The 25047-nt window shown below is 43.7% G+C and overlaps 1 protein-coding gene across 1 annotated transcript; it reads left to right on the top strand.

Annotated features, from left to right (window-relative positions):
- Positions 1–323: 323 nt before the first annotated feature.
- LOC143935761 (keratin, type I cytoskeletal 17-like) lies at positions 324–23628 on the top strand. Its single transcript, XM_077459868.1, has 8 exons — positions 324–727; positions 5161–5243; positions 10406–10562; positions 14466–14624; positions 14718–14843; positions 17427–17641; positions 20267–20301; positions 23386–23628. Exons 1-8 carry the CDS (start codon positions 389–391, stop codon positions 23481–23483), a joined length of 1212 nt encoding a protein of 403 aa, XP_077315994.1. The 5' UTR covers positions 324–388; the 3' UTR covers positions 23484–23628.
- The last annotated feature ends 1419 nt before the right edge of the window (positions 23629–25047 follow it).

Here is a 25047-nt window from a genome sequence, read left to right as displayed (position 1 = left end):
CTTTGGCTAGACAGTGCCTTAGAAATATCGTATATAAAACTTCACGACCAGCTTTTTGTCATTAATGAAGCCAGAGAAAACATGACAAACTTCAAAGTTTAAAAAAAAAATACTACGGATTTAACACCTATCAGAAACTGAACAGAAACAATGAAAGCAAGCCAGACTGCCCGAGGACAGAAAACAAAACAAAATGAGGAACCTATTCATATGTTCATTTTATATTAATCCATCCAGGATTTACGAGTTGTTTTATAGTAAAAAAATGAAGAAGAACGTACTACACCCACCCAAAGTACAAGTATAAATAAGTCTATGCAAGCAAGGTTTTGTAGATCTACCAGTAGCTCTTTGAAATTCAGGGAAGTTGGAGCTAACACTCAACATCATGTCTTGCCAGTGGAAGAGTGGGTCAGTTAGATCATCGGTGGGTGGCAGTATAAGCGGCCACAGAATCAGCAGTTTGGCTTTAGACCTGACTAAAGGATCTGAGTACTTTGGTGCCAATTATAGCTCCAGCGATGGCCTCTTGCATGCAGGTGAAAAGGAGACCATGCAGAACCTCAACATCCGACTGGCCTCTTACTTGGACAAAGTGAAAGCCTTAGAAGATGCCAATGCTGAGCTTGAAGCAAAGATCAAGGAATGGTACCTAAAACACCAGCCGAAAAACATCCCCGGGGACTACAGTAAATACTTTGCCATTATTGAAGATCTCAAACACAAGGTACATTTGTGGACTAATTCACAGATTAACCATTATATTTTAAGCATTCTAGAAGGATATCAACCAAAGTAAAGATCGTTAATATAATTTATATCTAAATTATGGGTACACAGTTTATTGCCCTTTTGTACTATTATTAAAATGAACCTGTCAGAGTAATACCTAGGTAGACATCCCTAAACCTCTTCTGAAAATGACAGTTGCCTGGCTGATACATTGATTAATAAGGTTCACTTGTTAGTCACGGATCCAAGACAACAATTTAGTTTTTTATTTTGATAATCTGCTTAGTTTTTCCAGGACAGGGATTCACTAACTACTATGCAAGGATAACATGACAACCAGTCAAGTCCTTCTGACCAAAAATGGGCAGGAATGGCAGCACAGGCTCATTTTAAAATAAAATAATGGAAGTTGACAGGTTCATCAGCTCCTGTTAAAGTTTTTTAGCCTCCAAATCACCTGTGACTTCTCCTCAGCCTCGATTGACCATTCAGCGTGCACACTAAATGAGACAACATAACTTGGCAATTAGTATTTTCCAAATTGGTCAGAAATGGCAGCATGGGCTCCATTTAAGGTATGCCAATGGAAGTCCAACCTCTAAATCCTCAGTGACTTTCCCTCAGCCGACCATTCAGCGGGCACCCTAAGTGAACATTTGCTTTTACGTGAGGGACATAGAACAATGCTTGTCATTAGCAGAGATGGGCCAACATGATAGGTAATTTCAGCAAGTAATGTTGGGTTTTTCTAACAAAAAAATAGCAAATGATGATTATAACTTCAACAGTGTTCTACTTTAGTATTGCAAGAACTGCTTGAAAATATTTAGTGGGTTATAAAATTTCAGTGTTTATTCTGCTTAAAGAGAACCTCTGTTGGTAAAATAAGGGCTGCCATTGCTTAACTGCTTCTGAAAATGATGGCTTTTTGGCTGTTTCAGGTTGGAATACTTTCAGAGCCACTGGCCAAGTGGCCAAGCACAAGCATTTACAGAGTGACGTCAGAATGAGATCAGTGAATTAGAAAGTATTTAAGCCTTCAATCAGTGTTATGTCCAGACAAGTAGCATTTTCAGAAGGCAATAGCAGCAATGGCAGACTACATATATTTCTAAGCGTACATCTCGGTGAGAAAATGTATTACTTGGAATTGGCCTTGAAGATTTTCTTTCTTTCTGTGTATTCAGTTAGGAGTAAAGCATCTTTGAAGTCTGCATCGTGTATGTCCTTACACATTCAGACTTGATCAGTACAGTAAAAAGTAATCCAAAGGATCCCATTTTAATTATTTTTCCAGTCATTAGATTGAAATAAATGTAAATAATTTGCTTGCTAGGAATTACTGCTCTGTTCACTTCTGCTTTGCTCTCTGCACTGCCTTACTGAATGCCCCAATCCATTAGTTAAGGCAAAGTACACAGTACAATAATGCAACAGTCACCCATATGATCTCATCTATGCCATAAAAAAAACTCCCAAAATCATATTGGTGGACGAATGTACCAACGTAGTTATGTAGTAAAGTTTGGCATGTTATTAAAGAGGAAGTAAACCCTTCCAAACAACTTGGACCTACAGGTAAGCCTAGATTAAGGCTTACCTGTAGGTCCAAGCAATATCTCCTAAACCTATATGGTTTAGGAGATATTTGCCCGAAAATGGGCACCGCTGTCTACGGCGCATGCGCCGTAGACAGAGGCGCGCAGGCGCACTAAATGCGGCAAATCCATGAATGGATTTGCCTAATTTGTCGACTCCCGTGCGCATGCGCGGGAGTGACGTCATCGCGGCTTCGCCGAGTGGCAGCGGCGGAGCTGCGAGACGCGACTCCCGTGCGCATGCGCGGGAGTGACGTCATCGCGGCTTCGCCGCTGTGATTCGTCGGAGCTGCGAGACGCCACCAGCAACATGGATGCGGCGGACTACAGGGATCAGCGGCGACTTCGCTGGCTCCTGTGTCAGGTAAGTGACACATAATGAGCTACTATGCGATGCATAGTAGTCCATTATGCTTTACCTTTGCAGGGAAAAAAAGAGGAAGTAAACCCATCAGGGTTTACTTCCTCTTTAACATACCTCCCATTTGAGATGGGAATGAGGGACACCTACTAGCAAATGCATGTAGGCATAGGGCATGCCCCCTGCCACACCCCCTTAAAAAATAATTAACCAAAAAAAGGTTAATGAAATCGACAAGTGCTTTTTTTTAACAATACTATTCCTTTATATTGGCTTTTAAAATTTACAAATGCCGCAATTTCGAATTTGAACAAAAATTTTTGAAAGATAAAAAGTGAATTTTATATACAACGATATAGATCAGACCAAAATGAGGGACAAATGAGGAGGAAAGAGGGACAGAGGAACATTGCTACAAATCAGGGACAGTTGGAAGCTATGTTATTAATGACAATTGCGTGGTCATACAACACTGTACCCTAATTAAATTGTTATCATTTTTTCCCCACAAATAGAGCTTTCTTTTGGTGATATTTGATCATCTCTGTGGTTTTTATTTTTTTGCTAAAAAAAAATGTAAAAAGACCAAATTAAAAAAAAAAATTATAATTTTTTTATATTTTGTTATAAAATTTTGCAAATAGGTAATTTTTCTCCTTCATTGTACGCTAATGAGGCTGCACTGATGGGCACCAATAGGCTGCACTGATGGGCATCGATGGGCTGCACTGATGGGCACCAATAAGGTGGCACTGATAGGCAGCACTGGTGTGCACTAAGAGGTGACACTGAGAGGTGGCACTGAGAAGTGGCACTGATGGGTGGCACTGAAGGGCACTGATAGGTGGCATGGTGGGCACTGAGAAGTGGCACTAATAGGTGGCACTGGTGTGCACTGAGAGATGACACTGAGAGGTGGCACTGATGGGTGGCAGTGATTGGCCCTGTTAGGTGGCAGTGATGGGCACTAATAGGTGGCAGTGATGGGCACCGATGGGGGACAATAATGGGCACTGATTAGCACTGGTAGGTTACACTGATAGGCAGCACTGCTAGGTGGCACTGATGAGGTACTGATTAGCACCACTGGTGGGCATTGATAGGTGGCACTCAAGGGCAATGATAGGTGGCACTGTGGGCACTGGCAGGGATTACTGATTGGCACAGATGAGGCAGATGTGCCGCCTTCCTCTTTGGGGCCGATGTCCCTTGCACATAAGCTGGTGATCGGCTTTTTTTTCTCCTCACGCTATCAGCGTGAGGAGGAAAAAAAATGATTACCAAGCTTTTGTTTACACACGTGATCAGCTGTCATTGGCTGACAGCTGATCACGTGGTAAGGGGCCGGGACTGGCCCCTTACTCGGATCTGTGATCACTCCAGGTGACTCAGTGATCACAGCGCACAGCGCAGGCGCCCTACGGCGCCCTCACAGCTGTCAGCGTGAGGAGGAAAAAAAAAGATTACCGAGCTTTTGTTTACACACGTGATCAGCTGTCATTGGCTGACAGCTGATCACATGGCAAGGGGCCGGGACCGGCCCCTTACTCGGATCTGTGATCACCCGAGGTGACTCGGTGATCACAGCGCAGGCGCCATACAAGGGGGGCGTGGGGAGCTGTAGCCGTCATTTGACTATAGCACGGATGCCAAGTGGTTAAAATCCAGTAAATCCAGTAATACACTGTCTCACCCTCCTCTGCACATGCTCAATTGCACTTTATTGTTTGGCATTGTGCGATCGATACTGCTGCTCAGGGCCTCTACACTTCAGCAAAATGTCTGCCTCCGGCAAGAATAAACATGAACAATGCTGAATGCAATTTACAGCACACAGTCATTTGGTACCATAAATATGAATGTGAAATGTATGTTTCTTGATAAACAACATTAACTTTTATCAGGTTGTTATGGATAAAATTCTACTTTATTATCAGATTAACTGCTTCATATCATAAATATGGCTCAAAATGTATATTTCTGTTTTTGATACTTGCTATTGAAGTCAATCACCATCTTTTCTCCCCTGGTAATTTTTTCACAAGTTTCCCCTCTTGTACTTTTTGACTCTTCCCCTTCCAGACTCCCAGGTCCTCCTGCATGAAGAGGTAGCATCACGCTATCTGCTGCATGTGCAACAATGATATTTAAAAAAATATATAATTAGTGTGTGCCCTTCCCGCTGACTATGGTCTGTATTACAACTCTTGGTTAGGTGTATGCGAAGTTCCCTTTCTTAAATAATGTTAAACAAATATATAAATATATATATATATATATATATATATATATATATATATATATAATCATTGTGATCATTCGTATGAGGACTTTGGGAGTTGGAAATTCTGAATTATAGATCTTTCCACCAGAGTTCCTAAGAGATATAAGATTCGGGTGAGGGATTTCTTTTGACTTGCCAAAATAACTTAAAAGTTAATACTTTTATTTTTTTTGTTGGATTCCTAGATCTTAGTGGAAAGTACAGAAAATGCCAGGATTGTGTTGCAGATTGATAACGCCAAGTTGGCTATGGATGATTTCAGAATGAAGTAAGTTAAATACATATTCTTGTTTTTCATGTAGACTTTTTATCATCACTTGAAGATAAATCAAACTAGAAGATTGTAATCCTAGACAGTATCTGGGAGACTTACTAAAACTGTTGACGAGCGAGCTCCCGATCCCCCTCCTGGCAACACGCCCTCAACATGGGGGGTGCATAGCTCCCAACTGTCCCTGATTTCGAGGGACTGTCCCTGATTTGGAGCAATGTCCCTCTTTCCTCCTCATTTGTCCCTCATTTTGGTCTGATTTATATAGTTGTATTTAAAATGCATTTTTTATCTTTCAAAAAGTGTTTCCCAGTGCCAAACCTTTCATCTAAATTCAAAATTACTGCATTTGTCAATTTTAAAAGCCAATATAAAGGAATAGTAGTGGTAAAAATAGCACTTGTGAATTTAACTAACCTTTTTTTTTGGTAAATTCTCCTTTAAGTGGGTGTGGCAGGGGGCATGTTCTATGTCTACATACATTTGCTAGTATGTGTCCCTCGTTCCCATCTCAAAATGTTGGGAGACACACACACAGGCACATACACACACAAACATGTACAGAGGCACACACACACACACACACATTTACACAGGCACACACACACCCAAATGTACACAGGCACACACACATGTACACAGAACACACAACCCCCCCCCTTAGTTGTACAACAGCCCTTACTTGTTAGGTGGTGTTCCTTGTCCCAGCTCTTGTGCAGCACACACGAAGGGTGCATATGCAGGAATTTACCAGAGGTGGCAGCAAAGAGCCTGATGTGAGAGCTCAATGACACTCACACACATTCCAAAAGCCAGCATAGCCACGGAGCTCTCCTGCACTGCCCCTGCCTTCTCCGATCCCCACCAGACAGCCGGCCCCTTCTAGACGCTCCAAGCCTCGGGCCCCTTACTAGTGTATGGGCTTTGTGCCCTGCCCGCCGGACTGCCTGTCCCCGCAAAGCCTGACTCCCTTGCCCCACTGCTACTTCTATTTGTCTGGCTCTGATGGGGCCCCTGGGTAGTGCCCGGGGTGCCCGCTCAGTAGGACGGCCCTGTGTGCTCCCAAAGTCGGAATGTATGTGAACGTAGCCTAAAACCTAGAAGCAGAGCTGGGTTCCTGAATACCCAATCACCATGTTCCAGTCCTCTCACTTAGAGGTGGAACAGTAGAGAGTTCTTAGCTCTGTGTACGGTCTGGCCAAAATAAGCTACATAGGGGAGTTACTTCTCTTCTGTGCTGTGGCTGAAAAAAGCAATGGAGGAGCAAACGGAACGCTAGGTGCAAGCAGATGGTCGGTCAGCATTAATGGGAACCTTATTTTTAGAAATAAAAAAATGAATGACCAACTTCATTGAAGGCAGTGGCATGCAGGTGAGAACAATCTGAGTCCCAAGCAAAGTCTCTACAGCAGACATGCCAGGCTCAAACATGTGACTATACTGTCCATATTGTACACAGTATATCCATTTCAAGTATAGTTACATAGTTAGTAAGGTTGAATAAAGACACCAGTCCATCCAGTTCAACTTGAGTGAGGTGTCTACAATTGTCCTTATCTCTGTACATTGCACACTCACATTGGTCCCTACCCTCAAGGAGCCCACAATCCAAGGTTCCCATTCATGTAGTAGGGCCAATTTTGGACAGAAGCCAATTAACCTACCTGCATGTCTTTGGAATGTGGGAGGAAACCCATGTGGGCACAGGGAGAGCATGCAAACTCCAGGCAGGTAGTGTTGTGGTTGGGATATGAACCAGCAACCCTTCTTACTGCTAGGCGAGAGTGCTAAAACACTACACCACTGTGCCACCCAAGTATATGTCCATCCAAAGTATTTTATTCCATTTTGGTTAGCATGGGGAAGGGTTACAGCGGCATCATTTTTTTATGTTATCTGTGAAAAGAGCTTGACCTTTTTTCTTTCCCCCTGACAACAGACAGGAAACAACAGGGACACCGACAGGAATAAAAAGCTAATGAGGCTTAAAGCTGGATACACATTATACAATTTTTATTGTTCAATTTCCTTTAGATTTACCTTCAACTATGTAATGCAAGGGCCTGCCTGATTGCATACAATTTGAAAGTGTTTAGGTTTAACCTCATTTTATATGGTTTTGGTACATCTAAAGGAAAGTTGTACAAAAAAAAAATTTAAAAATTTGTATGGTGTGTAGCTAGCTTTAGGCTCTAGAGTGTACTGGAATCGCAGCAAAACACAGGACACGTTTGCAATGCCATTATTTCTTAAAATTGCAGCAAAAATTGTACCACCAAATGCTCCTGACAAAATTTGGTACATGAGCTCCTTTGGAGTGTTTTTGAAGCAGAGGGAGGCCCATTCAAATGGTGCCACAAGAACACAAAAAAAGCAAAAAAAAAAAAAACATGGTGCACTACGCTTAGGTGTGAATGGAGCTTAAAGTTAGGGGGTATCAAACGCAGACAAGTCAGTTGTTGAGAGCCTGTCCCACCAAGTCCTGATTATAACTAGAGACCAGGAACACACTGTAGATAGAATTTCCACCATCAAACAAACCCACATATAAGCTTTTTACTAAAGAGACTCCACCACATTATGTGGCTCTGAAGGTTTACATAAAAGCTCTGTGTTAGCAGGTGCTTCTCCTAAGAACCACAGCAATGATATAACGAGGCCTGATTAGAACAGCTTCTCAGGAGCACACTGCACCCTTTTATAGCCAAAGTGGTCCAACTGAACCATTAGTGCAGTGGTCATCAACCCTGTCCTCAGGGCCCACTAACAGGCCAGGTTTGCAAGATAACTGAAATACATCACAGGTGATATAATTTGCTGCTTAGTGATTGCAGTATTCTAGTCTGCATCTCCCCAAGGTAATACATAAAACCTGGCCTGTTAGTGGACCCTGAGGAAAGGGTTGATGACCACTGCATTAGTGCTTCTTACACATTGAAATGACTTGTAACATGCATTGAGTTAAAGTGGTTGTAAACCCTTACAACACACTTTAACCTACAGGTAAGCCTAGATTACCCTGTAGGTCCAAGAAATATCTCCTAAACCTACACGGTTTAGGAGATGTTTGCCAAAAGACAGGTACCGCTGTCTACGGCACCGTCAACGACGAAGATGCCGCGCCTGTCGGCTCCCGTGCGCATGCGCGGGAGTGACGTCATCGCGTCTTCGCCGAATGACAGCGGCAGAGCAGCGAGACCCCACTGAGAAGATGGATGCGCCGGACTACAGGGGACAGCGGTGACATCGCTGGCTCCTGTGTCAGGTAAGTGACACATAATGGACTACTATGCGATGCATAGTAGTCCATTATGCTTTACCTTTGCAGGGAATGAAAGAGGAAGTAAACTCATCAGGGTTTACTTCCTCTTTAAGTCAGCCCATTCTTTATGAATAGGCTGGCAATGCACCCCAACAGACTGCAATATGTACATGACCCTTATTTTTTTCATCATGTGGTATGCGTGTTCTGCTGATCTGTGATGTATTGTGCTTTGCCTTTTATTGTACAGTACTTTGGGGAACCATTCACAACGAGCAGCTGCATTGCAGAAACATGCAGTGATGTGGTCATTTTGTGAATGGGCTGTTAATGGAGCCAATATTGTGTACTTACAGACAAGACATTTCTATTACTTGTGCCTGTAGGAATGAAATCATTGGCATCCAAAGTGCCACCCTACCTGCTAGGATTACAAGACCTATTCACACCTATGCGTTACATGTGTGTACATGTGTTGTGCACTGCAGTGCCATTTGTTTTTTTTGGCACCCAAATGCACTAAAATAATGCACCTGCATTATAGCACACCACACGTGTTGCAGTGTGTTACCAAAAATAGTGCACTACAGTTTTCAGTTGATGTGGTACAATGGCAGCCCATGCAAATAAACTTAAAGCAACACGCAACACACTGCACTACAATAGATCACCTAGGTATGAATGGACTCTAATGTCCTGTACACATGATCAGACTTTCCAATGGAAAATGTGCGATCGTATTGTGTTGTCGGAAATTCCGATCACGTGTGGGCTCCATCAGACTCTTTCTGTCGGAATTTCCGACACACAAAGTTTGAGATCTAAAATTTTCAGACAACAAAATCCGATCGTTTAAATTCCGATCGTGTGTAGACAATTCCGACACACAAAGGGCCAAGCAGGCTCAGAATAAATTACAAGACGAAAGCTATTGGCTACTGGCCTCTTTATAGTCCCGTCGTACATGTTGTACGTCACCTTGTTCTGAACTTTGTGCGACCGTGTGTATGCAAGACAAGCTTGGGCCAAAATCCGTCAGAAAAAAACTTTGGAATGTCTGACCGTGTGTACAGGGCCTTACACAGAACACTTGGTTTATTGCTCCTAACCTGGCTTAGAAAATGTTGATGCATCTTCTGCATTAGTTCTGAATTATTGTGTAGACTTTCACTCATATTTGCGGGGGCCCCAGTATATCTATTTTAGTATTTTATTACTTGGTTTTTAGGGATGGGCATGTTTGGATTGGATTGATTGTCCAAATCCACTTGAACAATCCTGCCAGGAAGCTGTACTATGTTAATCATAAGCAACCAACGAATTCCTCTCCCTGCTGCTTATGATTGGCTGACGACAGGTGACGGCTTCCTGGCAGGATTGTTCAGGCGTGTTTGGACTATGATTCGAACATACCTGAACTCATCCCTATTGTTCATAATAGATTTTAAGGGATACAAAAAATAAAGACTTTTTATATGTATTGCTGCTGTGGTCCCAGATATCATTCCCCTTTATACCTGTTGCATGCCAAATATTGAGTGGGCTCAAGGCTTATTCCAAGAACTTTATATCTAAATAAAGAAAAATATCTCTTAAGCCTTGCACACATGATCTGATTGTTGGCAGGGGATTGTGTGATGACAGACTGTTGGCCTAAAATCCATTAGTACGCTCCTTCAGACAATTGTTGTCCAACTTTTGGCCAACAAATGCTGGATGGCAGGCTAGTAAATTTTCGGCAGACAGTAGTTTGTTGTCAGATTTTCGTATCGTCTGTACACAAGTCCGTCACACAAAAGTACAAAAATGTCTATGCTAGGTACAACGTAAAAATAAAAAGACTGAGGTATCAACTCAAAAACTCAAATAAATTATGTAATGGGATATTTAATTTCAGATATGAGAACGAGGCATTCCTCCACCAGAGTGTTGAATCAGACATCTGCAGTCTCCGTAGAGTATTGGATGATTTGATCTTCACCAAGTCAAACCTTGAACCACAGATTGAAAGCCTTAAAGAAGAGATTGAGTGCCTGAAGAGGAACCATGAAGAGGTAAATAAGGAGATCTTAGCTTTTCTTCTGCTAGTTTGAATGGTCCTTCCCCTTTCTTTTCTGAATTGAGAATCAGTGATCTGTACTGATCACTGACTTTATCCATTTATGACTGAAACATAGAAAACTGTGTTTACTATGTTTCCATTTATGAATGAACAGGAAACTCTGTACAGAGCTATTCCCATTCATTCATTTAGTGCAGGTGAGGCTGCAGAGAAGGATATTGAGGGCTGGATCCTCAATCGCCTTTCTCTGTCTCAAAAGTAAAAGCAAAGGGGATCCTAAAAAGATGTTAAAAAATAATATTCTAAAAATAAATAAACAAAAAATAAAAATCTACTGACACCTGTAGCAGAACTACCAGGGTCACAAAGGTTGCACTTGCGACCAGGCCCTGACGCTCCGCGCGGAGGGAAGGGCCCTGGCCGGGAGGCCCTTCATGGTTTCTTGCACCAGGGCCCTGAAGGTTCTAGTTGTGCTATTAACTGCTAGGAATGGGAGGATGGACTGTCAAAATTTATGATGTTTTTAAAGAATGGTGGTGGTAGGCCAATAGCTAAAGCATTGTTGTGCATCGAAATTGGATCTCCAACAAGCATTTCCTTAGTTTCCTTCCTCTTGATTAAACCTTCATAATTGTTTCAATCCTTTTAGGCACTTGTGATGTTTATCATGCCATCAAATTCTTATATTTAGAGACACCCATAAGATTACTGTTGCTTTATCACCAAATTTTGAGTTCAAAAACTGATTTCTGCATTTGAAAGGGGTGCAAATGGGGAAACAGGTTAAAAACTGGTCTAAACTAAGGCCGCGTACACACGGGCGGACTGTTCGCCCAACCTTGTTCGACAAACAGTTTCATCAAACAGTCCGCTCAAAATTTGCATGAGCGGACTTGCCCACACACGAGCGGACTGTTTGACGAACAAGGTTGGGCAAACAGTTCGCTCAACTTTTGAAATGAACGGACTCGCCCACGTAAGGCGGAGGCAAATCCGCCCATTTCGAGCGCGTGTACAGGTAGGCGGGGCCCGCGAAGGAGACGTGGCGGGCTCCGCCGCCTGGAATGGGCTTAAAGGGGAACCCCAACGCCGAAAAAAATCGGCGTGGGGGTTCCCCCCAAGTCCACACCAGACCCTTGTCCGAGCACGCTAGCCGGCCGGCCAGGAAAGGGGGGCGAGCGAGCGCGCCCCCCCTCCTGAGCCGTACCAGGCCGCGTGCCCTCAACATGGGGGGTGCCTTGGGGAAGGGGGGGCCGCGCGGCCCCCCCACCCCAAAGCACCTTGTCCCCATGTTGATGAGGACAAGGGCCTCTTCCCGACAACCCTGGCCGTTGGTTGTCGGGGTCTGCGGGCGGGGGGCTTATCGGAATCCGGGAGCCCCCTTTAAGAAGGGGGCCCCCGGATACCGGCCCCCCACCCTATGTGAATGAGTATGGGGTACAATGTACCCCTACCCATTCACCTGTGAACTAAAGTACAATAAAAAACACAACACAGAGAAAAAATATTTTATTGCACAGCTCCGGGGGTCTTCTCGCCGGACTCCTCCGCTATGTGTGTGTAGCTCTTTTGCTAGCGGAGGAGTCCGGCTTTCTTCCTCCCCGCCGCCGGCCTCTTCTCCCGACTTCGGGGGTCTTGTCCCCCTCTTCGGTTCTTCTGCCGGGCCACCGCGCCTGGTCCGGTGGCCCGGTCTTCTGTCGCCGTCTTCCGTTCTTCTGTCGCCGCCTTCGGTTCTTCTGCCGGGCCACCGCGCCTTCTTGTAGCTCTTTTACAGGCGGTGGCCCGGTCTTCTGTCGCCGCTGTCGTCGCCGCCGCCGCCGCCTTCCGTTCTTGTTCTTCTTGTTGTTCTTCTTCTTCTCCTGGAGATGTTGACTCGACGAGCTCTCCGGCCGGAATGCCAGGGACACGCTCCGCTGCCACTTATATAGTGACAATGGGGCGGTGTCACATGGTATATGTCACATGGGTTGGTCACATGGGTTGATGTCACATGGGGACTATGACATCGTAAGGGGGCGGGGTCACCATGTGACCAACCCATGTGACATATACCATGTGACACCGCCCCATTGTCACTATATAAGTGACCGCACAGCGCGGCTCTGGCATTCCGGCCGGAGAGATCGTCGAGTCAACATCTCCAGGAGAAGAAGAAGAAGAACAAGAACGGAAGGCGGCGGCGGCGGCGGCGGCGACGACAGCGGCGACAGAAGACCGGGCCACCGCCTGTAAAAGAGCTACATTCCGATAAGCCCCCCGCCCGCAGACCCCGACAACCCTGGCCGTTGGTTGTCGGGGTCTGCGGGCGGGGGGCTTATCGGAATCCGGGAGCCCCCTTTAAGAAGGGGGCCCCCGGATACCGGCCCCCCACCCTATGTGAATGAGTATGGGGTACAATGTACCCCGAAGAGGCCCTTGTCCTCATCAACATGGGGACAAGGTGCTTTGGGGTGGGGGGGCCGCGCGGCCCCCCCTTCCCCAAGGCACCCCCCATGTTGAGGGCACGCGGCCTGGTACGGCTCAGGAGGGGGGGCGCGCTCGCTCGCCCCCCTTTCCTGGCCGGCCGGCTAGCGTGCTCGGACAAGGGTCTGGTGTGGACTTGGGGGGAACCCCCACGCCGATTTTTTTCGGCGTTGGGGTTCCCCTTTAAGCCCATTCCAGGCGGCGGAGCCCGCCACGTCTCCTTCGCGGGCCCCGCCTACCTGTACACGCGCTCGAAATGGGCGGACTTTCCGAGCGGGAACAGTCCGCTCATTTCGAAAGTACAGCGGACAAGCCCACACACGGGCGGACTGTTCGCTCAAACACAGTTTCAGCGGACAGTTTTTCGGAATTTCTGAAAGACTTTGTCCGTCCAACTGTCCGCTGAAACTGTCCGCTGAAAGCCCACACACGAGCGGACTGTCCGCCCAAACACTGTTCAGCGGACAAGGTTGGGCGAACAGTCCGCCTGTGTGTACGCGGCCTAACAGTGAGCAAAACTTTATCTAAAGTATAAGGGTCCATGCACACTGGGCTTAAAAAAATGCCAGTTCTTTTGGCAGAAAAAAACATTCAAATACAGTGTTTTAGTACTAGCATGTAGGAACATTTAGCATTTTTTTCTGTCAAACTCCTTTCAAAAATGCAAACCAGGAGGGGTTTTCTTCCTGTTTCTAAACTGTGAGCTTAAAATATGCCTCCAAACATCGTAATGTGCATGGACACATGGGTTAACGTTGAGCTGCTTCTACAGGCAAAACGCAAAACTCCTGTAGAAGCAGCATAAAAGCAGCGTTTTTTTTAAGCCCAGTATGCATGGACCCTTAGAGTCCATTCACCCAGAGGCAACTTTGAATCCGACTTGAAGTCCTCCCAAGTTGCCTCAAGTCGCGCAACATGATAAAATCAATGTAAGTGAATGAGAGCCGTCTTAATGTACACTACTGAAGTCGCTCCGACTACAGCAAAGATTCCTGTACTACTTCAATCTGACTTCTAGGCAACTTGTACCCATTGATTTCAATGGAAGTTGCCTCCAAGTCGGATCCCCTGGCTTAACTGAAGCAACTTTCCAGGTAGTAAAAATAGTTTTCTAGGCAAACCCCTCCCTCCCACGGAGCTGATTATTATGTGATTGGCCACTGTCCTGGAGGCAACTTCAAGTTGTCTTGTAAGTTGCCTCAAATCGCTCTGTGATTCATACTCAAGTCCTGTCCAAGTTATATCCCAAAGTCTCTCTTGAAGTCGTGTTGCCCCTGTGTGAATGGACTCTTAGTGGTAGCATACATTTTCTTTTTGTAGCTGACAATGACACCAATAAAAGTTTCTATTCGTTGGCTGGCAACCTGGGAATGTGCAACAAAAAACATTTGCAGTATGGATTTACAACTGATTTTCTCAATTTCTCACTCAGGAAATGAATGCTCTCCGAGGACAGAAGGGAGGTATTAGTGTGGAGATGGATGCAGCACCTGGTATTGACCTAAGCAAACTTCTCAGTGACATGCGCTCTCAGTATGAAGAAATTGCAGAACAGAACCGCCAAAGGGCTGAAGAATGGTTTAGAGAAAAGGTAATCTTGAACTTTAGGCTACAGGTTAGGCTTTGTTTTTTCTTAGAATCTGATCATCTGGATTTTCATAAATTATGTCTATTATGTTGGCAGAGTACAGAACTGAACCAGGAGATCTCACACAGCAGTGAGCTGGTTGAAACCCATAAATCTCAGCTAACGGATCTTAAACACACATTGCAAGAACTGGAAATTGAGCTTCAAGCACAACTTGCTATGGTAATTTTTTCCTATATATTCTTTCGTTATAGCCATATTGTATATTGCCATAAATAGGGTGATTAACCAAGCCCAAGAATTTATAAATTCTTGATTTTTCCTTAGTTTCCTTCCTCTGGTCACCCATGCACATTTTTGGATACATTTAGCCAGAGAACTGTAGGTGGATTTTAGAAAACAGGAGATGTATAGAGGAGTCAGAAGACTCTTTATAGTTTAAGAAACTTGGAAAAAACATCCTTTGATCAGCCTTTCTCAGCTAAGCTTCCATGAAACCCTAAGGTCCCTTCATAGGTTTCTATGAGTTTCTTTAGCAATAAGCAATATCTGCCTCTCAGATGACTAACCACTGATGCCAATGATGTTTTTAACCATTGTATCTGTTAGCCCTTGTACACATGGTCAGACATTCCGACAACAAAATCCGTCGGATTTTGTCAGAAACTTGTGTTGCATACACACGGTCGGACAAAGTTGTCGGAAAATCCGATCGTTCACAACGTGATGACGTTATTTCTTTACAATGGGACTACGTTCAGTCTAGTAGCCAATAGCTTTGGTCTAGGAATTTGATCTGAGCATGCGTGGCACTTTGTCTGATCGGAATTCTCTACAAACGATCGGACAAAGTCCGATCGGACCATGTTGTTGGAAAATTTGATAGTCTAGCTCTAAAACTTTGTCGGTCGGATATTCCGACGGAAACAGTCCGATGGAGCCCACACACTGTCGGATTATCCGACAACACGGTCCGATCGGACATTTTCCATCGGAATGTCCGACCGTGTGTACAAGGGCTAAGGGGAGAATTCTTCCCACTGACCACAACTGTAAGGAGCATTCTTCACAATCACCATCATGTTAATGCAGTGTTTTTTAACCTATTTTCAGTCAAGGCAGCAAATAGGACTGTGCACAATCCTGGGGTACTTCAGTCTGACTGAGGGCACGTTCACACTAGTTTTTTGTGTGCACATTCCGTTTTTTAATGGGCACGAACATACGCAGTAAGGTGAGCTGCTATAAAGCACTGAGCTGTCACAACAAATATAAGGAAATAGATGCCAGTCAACTATTTTTTGGTTGGAAGAGATGGTTTATCTACCCCTTCACCTCATTTGACACTGCTGTGTCTGCACCAGGACTATACTTTGTTATACAGTATATCAGCCACTGCACATTTACTTGGTTGGCACAAGTGTGGCCACTTTGCACATAGCTGCTATTACTTATTATTATTTATTTATTTGTAGTTATTTGTTTTTCTGTGTATGTACATTTTATGCTATTGGATGTTTATTTACACATATTCATTTTGAATCCATCACTCCATCATTCATTGCACCTTTTTAGCTACGGATTTGCCAATCGGTGTTTGCGGCAGTTAAGTTACACTATTTTAAGTGATGGCATGGAAGCATCACCTGTTTACAATACTTAGTAATAGTTCTTACTAAAATAATCATATAACAGATCATCTAGTAGTAGACAGTGCCACTAAGAGGCCGCTGTGTAAGTGCATTTTTTGCCTCCCTTCTATTCAGCTACTGGCTATGTTAAAATACTTAAGTATCGTATATCAATTGGCAGCTACTGTAGATAGAGGTGAGCAGTGTCCAGTTTGTTAGGTCCTTGATTTGAACCTGGAACCTCTGCTCTGTCAGGCAACGGCTCATCTTTCTGAGCTACCTAGAATGCTGGACAGTTCCATGAACAATTCCTTAAAGGATCCTAACTTGAACCAAGTTTGTTTTGAACCTTGAACTCTTAGTTCCTCCCATGAACATCCTGACTTAAGCCTTGTCACTGCACTTCCAGGTTGGCAGATTATTGTGCTCTCTGCAGCCAATATCTCACTATGTCTTCCCTTCTGCCATCGATATCTTTGCTACCACTCTTGGCTTGTTCCTCGACTGGCCTTTGGCCAGTTACTGACTATGCTTCTGTTTGATCCTTATCTGCTTTATCCACTACTGGACCCCGGCTTGCTCACCTCCTAGTGGGGCAATCGTGACCTGGTACTAACACGCAGCTAAATTCATCTCCATCATCAAGAGTGCTGGTGAAAATCAGTTAGTACTTAGACCCCGCACCTCAGAGATGAGCCCACTTCATCTACCAGGGTGACCCGCTTGTATACCTATCCCGCTGGTTGGTGAGAAGTCCCACTACTGCTATAGCAACTGGTCTCTGAGCCTAACCCCTGTTCATGACACAAGTCTATGTGACAAGGTGAGAGGTCTCAGTACCCATTTGGCCCACACCTTATATAATGCCCCTAAGTCCCAGATGGTAATTTTAAAGCTGCAGAATCTGCACAAATGGCATGTTGACACCCCCCCCCCCCCCCCCATCATTTAGGTATGCATGGGACAGAGTGATGTCTAAATATTGCCCGGTTGTTTTCTTTCTTTTTATTTACATCATTATTCATAGTTTTGTCAATTCAGTATCACTAAAAACCCAGCACAGTCTAGCAGATACAGTTTGACATCTTATTAATTAAACAGAAAAAAACAAAACAACATGGAATTAATAATTTACTGTGTGTTGCATTTATTGTTTGTATTTTTTCAAAAACAGAAATGCTCCTTGGAGGGCTCATTGGAAGAAACAGAGTGTTGTTATAGCACACAGCTGTCACAGCTACAAGTACGTGTAGGAAACGTTGAAGAGCAGCTCTGCCAGGTCCGCGGTGATATGGAACGTCAGAATGCAGAGTACAAACTTTTGATGGACATCAAGACCCGTCTGGAAATGGAAATTGAGACATACCGTAGACTGATTGATGGAGAGCCGTAAGTTTCAAGTGGCAAAACATTGGTGGGAATTCTCATCTTCAGTCTAGAGACTGTTGCAAGAGCAACAAGGGAAAAAATGTGTGATGAAATATGTTTTCCGATCCTTAGTTAAGTATATTCCACCAAGCAAGTTCAGGGTCTACTTACAAGCTTTTAATAGCTGGGAGTTTTGGAGGGAAGTTTTTTCTACCAAAGGGTTTTTTTATGTACAAACCACACATGCTGGCTTCTATCTAGTTTACTTTTTATTAGTGCTGCTACATGGAGCTCCTGGGTAACTGACCTATGTATTCTACAGTGGAAGATAATCATACCAAAGCTATGAAGAAGCTTAATTTCTGCCATTTGTACTACTAATTTTTTGAGACTACAAGACTTGCATTTATAAACATTTATTTCTTGGTTAGTATAATGAAATCACGTACAGGGGATACAAGTAACTACAGTTCATTAAGGTAATTCTTACCATGAAGCGTGATGACGTTTCTGTGTCAGGTGATGCACTGTAGAGGCAACATAAGACAAGGGTTCATAGCACCTTAGTTCCTTCTTTCTTCTGAGGAAACCAAAAAATAAAAAGCACTAGAAGGATACAGAATATGCTCTTCAATCTTCTTAGTGTCTTTAGTAGTAGGAATAGTCAGGGTCAGTGGTGGTTGTGACTTATTGTTACGGACAAGGTTGAGAACCTAAAGTTAGAGTGAGAATACATTTTATGGGTGCTTCAGACAGAACAGTGAAGAGTAACAGCCCTGTTAAAGGGCCAGTTTAAATAAAAATGATATTTGAATTATAGGCAGAGCCTGGTGGGTTGAGTCAGCACCTGGCCTCTTACGTTTTGAATATTACAACGTTGTGATCTCCCTACCATAATCACTATTTCCTACCATGTATTTAAATAACCTGGGCCAGATCTGTATTGGGAGTGGACCCAATGTATTGGTGGGTACATCGGTGTGGACCATCTTTGGCCTCAGATATTTAGAAAAAGTGCCAGTGATAATAGAACATTGAAGAGGTACCTACGTCCTATCAAATGTATAGAGAGGAACGTGGACTGAGGCTAATGTGGACTTTCATGGTACTGTACAAAGGCTTGACATACAAAAGGTAAGTATACATTTCTTATATTCCAAAAACATATTAAAACATACATGTATCATAAAAAAGACAAAATTAAATTTGTCTTTAACATTAGGCTCTATAAAACCACAGATGGGGTGACATTAGAAAATAACCTTTGTCAGTAGGTGTATACCTTCTGCGATGAACACTCAACATGTTTCATGGGTAAATCACCACTTCTTCAGGAGATTTTATATATTTTATTATAGAGAAAATATCACTATTAATTCTATAAATGAGAAAAAGAAAAAAAGAGGAGAAAATGCATAGATAATACATTTAGGTATTATCTATGCATTTTTTTGAATGCTATAACTTTTCTCCTCTTTTTTTCTTTTTATCATTTAATAAGGATATTTGCTCTTTATAGAGCCTAATGTTAAAGACAAATTAATTTGTCTTTTGCATGATATATGTATGTTTTAATATGTTTTTGTAATAAAAAATGTATACTTACCCTTTGTACGGTACCATTAAAGTACACAGTAGCCTCAGTCCACTTTGGCCTCAGATACCTGCACATTATTTAGATCGAGGGAATGCACCTTGACACAGGGATGCCTCAAAAGAGCTTGTCAACAATTAACATTTTTAAAAGGCTTTAAAAAAAAGTGTGGGAATCAAAAAAACAAACAAACAATCATACTCACCTAAATGGCTGTAGCAATGGTCCCATCTACAGCTGTCTCCTGTAACCTCTATACCAAGAATTGAACAATCAAAGACTGCTGATCACTCAGTTCTTGGTCTTCAGTGAGCAGAGAGCCGGTGACTCTCAGTCACCGGTTCTCTGTTCTCCCCATCCAGCACTCACTGGGGAGAGCTGTGGAGGGGGACGAAGAGCCTGGCTCTGGCTTTTGGTGTGCTGAGAGGTTGAGCCAGCTGCTGGACCAGTCATCTGGTTTAATCCCGACATTAAAGTTGGGATCTCTCCAGAGCCTGAACTTGCTCTATGAAAAAGGGTCAAAGGAGGGCAGAACTAAGTGCACTCCTGTGACCTAGAGGAGAAGTAGGTCCAAAAGAGCTTTGGGCATACTTCTCCTTTAGCGGGTATATGGAACAGATATATTTTGAAAATTGTTATATATGTAAGCACACACTGTTCCCGGAAACATGTTGGATACGTGATCACAGAAAATGCTTAAAAAAAGATTTTATCTTGTATAACTTGAACAAGACCCTGTTTGAAGAGATTTGAGCATTTCATTTATGGTTCATTGATGTATACAGTAGTGCTGGTTGAACCCTTTTCACTATTTCTTTTTTATACATTTCCAATATAATGGCGTAATAAAATTCTATATTTTATTCCTGTGCGATTGATATTTATTTTTGTGTCGTTTGCATACCTGTATATTCCCACAAAATACTTTTTTGATTTTCTAAATTTTTGAATTTGGTATATGGTGGGACATATGTGATAGTTCTCCCAAGCACATTCTTTTTATATTCAAAATTAAATTAACGTAATTTTATCAAATCTTGTCTATTTTTTAGATGGCAATACAAACCTGAACCAGTTCCAGTGAAAGGTAAGTAATTGCGTCTTTTGCGAGAACAGGTTGCCTTAACAAGATTTGTTTAAGGCCAGGTTCACACCGGAGCGATGCGGGAACGCCGCGAATCCGCTGCGTTTTCCCGCATCGCATGCCTCCCGCCGGCAGTTCACACTGCCCTATGCGGACTGCTGGAAGTGTCAATGAAATCTTAACCACTTCCCACCCGGCCAATGTATATATACGGCGGGTGGGAGCCGCCTGCTCCTGATAGGACGTTCAGGAACGTCATTCAGGAGCAGCGGGATCGCGCGCGCGCGCGCCCGCGCAGCGGCGCGATCCCGATGTGCTCGTGTCACCCGGACACGGCACATCTCAGATCGGCAGGAGGGCTCTGTGATTGGCCCTCCTGATCACATGACGGCCGTGTCCAATCACGGCCGTCATGTGATGTAAACAAACAGCCGGTTGCTAGGCAATCGGCTCTCCTCTCCTCACACGGAAGTCACCGCTGAGAAGAGGAGAGCAGAACGCTGCAGCCGGCTGATGATCAGTGAGTATGGGCTGCTTTTCACAGCTTTTTACTCACTGATCATCAGTGTAGTGTAAACACACAACACACCACACAGTGAAAACACAGTCCCCACATATGTCCCCAAAACACACATGTCCCCAAAACATACATGTCCCCAAATAATAAAAACACATGTCCCTAATAATAAAAACATGTCCCCCACATATGTCCCACTAAAATCACATGTCCCAATGATTATCTGCACACATATGTACGTGATCACCTGCACACATATGTACATGATCATTTGCGTACATATGTCCGTGATCACACAAACCAATTATTATACACTTAACGGAATTTTTTTTACCAAAAACATGTAGCAGAATACATTTTGGCTTAAATTTATGACAAAATTTGATTTTATTGGATTTCTTTTCAAATAGAAAAAAGAAAATATTGTTTTTTTCCCAAATTTCCGCTTTTTTTGCGCTTATATCGCAAAAAAAAAAAACGGAGTCGTGAATAAATAACACCAAAATAAAGCTCTATTTGTGCGAACAAAATGATAACAATTTCATTTGGGTACAGTGTAGCATGACCGCGCAATTGTCACTGAAAGCGCTAGAGCGATGAAAGCTGAAAATTGGGCTGGGAAGGAAGGGGGTGAAAGTGCCCTGTATTGAAGTGGTTAATGACACCCCCAGATCAGTCCGCATATCGCAGTGCGATCTGCAAACTCGGACAGGAATCGGATCGCATGGTGTGAACACCCATGCGATCCGATTCGGCTGCGGACCAAAGAAAGGGTCCTGTGCGAGTTTGCGGCGGGTGCGATGCAAATTCAGCCATACTATCTGTATGGCTGAACTCGCATCGCTACAGAAATCGGATGTGATTTGCACTGCAGTGCGGTGCGAATCACATCCGGGTCTCCTAGCCGCAGCGGTGTGAACCCAGCCTAAAACTGAACTTAAGCCAAATATTAAACCCATTTTGACCCAGTTAGGTATTTATTAGAAAAGTCCATACATTTATTATACACAGAGCTAATATAAGTTCCTAAATCGCCTCTGCTTCAGCTTCCTGTGTTTTCCTCTACTTGAGGACTGTGATAGGCAGCGGTGTAAGTCAAACAGAGCATTGCACAATGCTGTCAGTCTAAAGGCCCATACACACGATCTGACTTTTTGACAACAAACATGCAAATTAGCTGTTTTAAGGCAACATGTGTGCGCTCCATCGAACAAACTTTATCGGTTTTCATCGGACTTTTGTTGGCTGCGCGAACGGACAAACTTTCCTGCAACAAAAGTCTGATGGAGCAAAGTCTGATCGTTTGTACAGAAAACCATAGGAATTTTGTACAAAGTACAAATACGCATTTTCAGAACCAATGCAAAAGATCAGACAACAATACAGAAGTTGACCAAAGGTGGCGGTAAAGAGTAGAAAAAACACGTGATTTGGTGAAAGTTGGCTGAAAAAGTCCTGCTGTGTGTATGCAATACAAGTTCACAGCCAAAGCTCTTTGTACAAAAATCCACAGGAAAGTTTGTACAAGTCTGATCGTGTGTATGAGGCTTAACATAGTGAATATGTTTACAGGAGGGGATAGCATACAAATTATATAAGTTTGTTGATGCTCCTTAATTTTCCAATCAACAGGCTGGGGATAGGCAACAGCATTTTTATTTAACTATACTAATAGTAGTGATTTCACCTCCTAGGTTATGTGAGTAAAGTTACAAATATTGTGGGACATAAAACGGTTCACCAGTATGCATTTCAACTGTGTATTTAGAAGCTTGGCAAGCAGCAAGCTTAGGCATATCTCAGGCCGCGTACACACGGGCGGACTGTTCGCCCAACTTTGTCCGCTGAACAGTGTTTCAGCGGACAGTCCGCTCGTGTGTGGGCTTCAGCGGACAGTTTCAGCGGACAGTCTGGCGAACAAAGTTTTTCAGAATTTCCGTAAGACTGTCCGCTGAAACTTGGTTTGAGAGGACAGTCCGCTCGTGTGTAGGCTTGTTCGATAAACTAAGTCTCGCGCATGCTCAGAAAGAATTTACACGGCGAAGGTTGCATTGCAGTGTATTGGACTTCGAATTTCTCGTCCCGTCGTACGTGCTGTTCACGTCATCGCGCAAGTTTTCAGCGGACTGTTCGTTCGTCGTGTGTGGTCAAGTCCGTTCATGCTAATTTTGAACGGACTGTTTGTCAAACTGTTTGACGAACCTAGTTGGGCGGACAGTCCGCCCGTGTGTATGCGGCCTCAGACATATATTTATATATGCATATATCTTAAGCACTAAGGCATGGATTAACTACATATTTATACTAATATCATAAGGGTGATTAAACCAAGTAACATGGGAGACCCTAATAAGGGGGCAGCAGGGGACCGACATGTTGCTGGACCCGCTAGAGGCTGGTCACTTAGCAATCCTGAGGCTGTTTAATTGCCCCCAGCATCAACCTTACATCACCCTTAGGTTTGCGCTTGTCTGATTTTGCTGGGTTGAAATAAAGTCAAATAAATTAGTTTAACGTCATCAACACATTATAAAGAGCTTAACACGCTTTCCTTTTCATGTTTTCATCAGAACCAAATAAAACCAGGAAAGTCACTACAATTGTGGAGGAAGTGGTAAACGGCAAAGTCGTATCACAAAAAGTGAATGAAACCGAAGAGAAGGTCTAACCACAAACGTCATTCACAGCACTGTTGTGCTTATTCGTCAAAGATATATATGTGTATGCTTTTATATTATATTATATGCAATGCAACAGGGAACTGGGTGCATCTATGTTCTTTTATATTCAATAAACTTTATTGTGCAGTACAATTTGTAGTAATTTTTCATTGCTTAAAAGAGTAAAACAAATTCTGTAAACACAAATAAGGATTGTTTGACTTTTTTTCCACAAAAGAAAATTAGAAGTAGCCTATCAGAACTCATATTTCACCTATAGGTAGGCCCCAGTACACAGTACACCAGGGGTGTCCAAACTTTTTTCAAAGAGGGCCAGATTTGATGAAGTGAACATGCACGAGGGCCGACCATTTTTCTGACATTCTTTGAACCATTAAAATTCGGTCTAAGTGTGTTAGTTCGAACACTAATACACGGCCCAACAAGAATTCTCTTGCCTTTGTGGCTGTGTGTGTTAAAGAGATGAGCTCGGGCGTGTTATTTGGATATACCGTATTTATTGGCGAATAAGAGAGAAGTTTCAGGAAAAAACCTTAAAATTTTAAATAAAAAACTGTAAAGCAAAATAAGGGTCAGTGCCCATCTGCGCGCCCACCATTGCTGGGAATGCAGCCCCCACCATTGCCAGGAATGCAGCCACCATTACCAGGAATGCAGCCACCATTACCAGGAATGCAGCCACCATTAGCCAGGAATGCAGCCACCATTGCCAGGATTTCACTCACTATTAGCCAGGAATGCAGCCACCATTAGCCAGGATTTCACATACTATTGCCAGGAATGCAGCCACCATTAGCCAGGAATGCAGCCACCATTAGCCAGGATTTCACTCACCATTAGCCAGGAATGCAGCCACCATTAGCCAGGATTTCACTCACCATTAGCCAGGAATGCAGCCACCATTAGCCAGGATTTCACTCACCATTAGCCAGGAATGCAGCCACCATTAGCCAGGAATGTACTCACCATTAGCCAGGATTTCACTCACCATTAGCCAGGAATGCAGCCACCATTGCCAGGATTTCACTCACCATTAGCCAGGAATGCAGCCACCATTAGCCAGGATTTCACTCACCATTAACCAGGAATGCAGCCACCATTAGCCAGAATTTCACATACTATTGCCAGGAATGCAGCCACCATTAGCCAGGAATGCAGCCATCATTAGCCAGGATTTCACTTACTATTGCCAGGAATGCACCCACCATTGCCAGGAATGCAGCCAATATTAGCCAGGAATGCAGCAACCATTAGCCAGGAATGCAGCCACCATTAGCCAGGAATGCAGCCACCATTAGCCAGGATTTCACTCACTATTAGCCAGGAATGCAGCCACCATTAGCCAGGATTTCACATACTATTGCCAGGAATGCAGCCACCATTGCCAAGATTTCACTCACTATTAGCCAGGAATGCAGCCACCATTAGCCAGGAATGTACTTACCATTGCCATCAGTGCAGCCTTGGAGGGGACATGGAGGGGGCTGAACGAGCGCCAAAGAACAGGAGAATCTCCTGTTTACACAGCGGCTTCTTTAAGAGAAAGTCCCG

The sequence above is a fragment of the Lithobates pipiens genome, unplaced genomic scaffold, assembly GCF_037356315.1.
Source record: "Lithobates pipiens isolate NorthernLeopardFrog02 unplaced genomic scaffold, aLitPip1_a1.2 Scaffold_28, whole genome shotgun sequence".
Lineage (NCBI taxonomy): Eukaryota > Metazoa > Chordata > Amphibia > Anura > Ranidae > Lithobates > Lithobates pipiens.
This window is presented reverse-complemented; position numbering and strand designations above follow the sequence as displayed.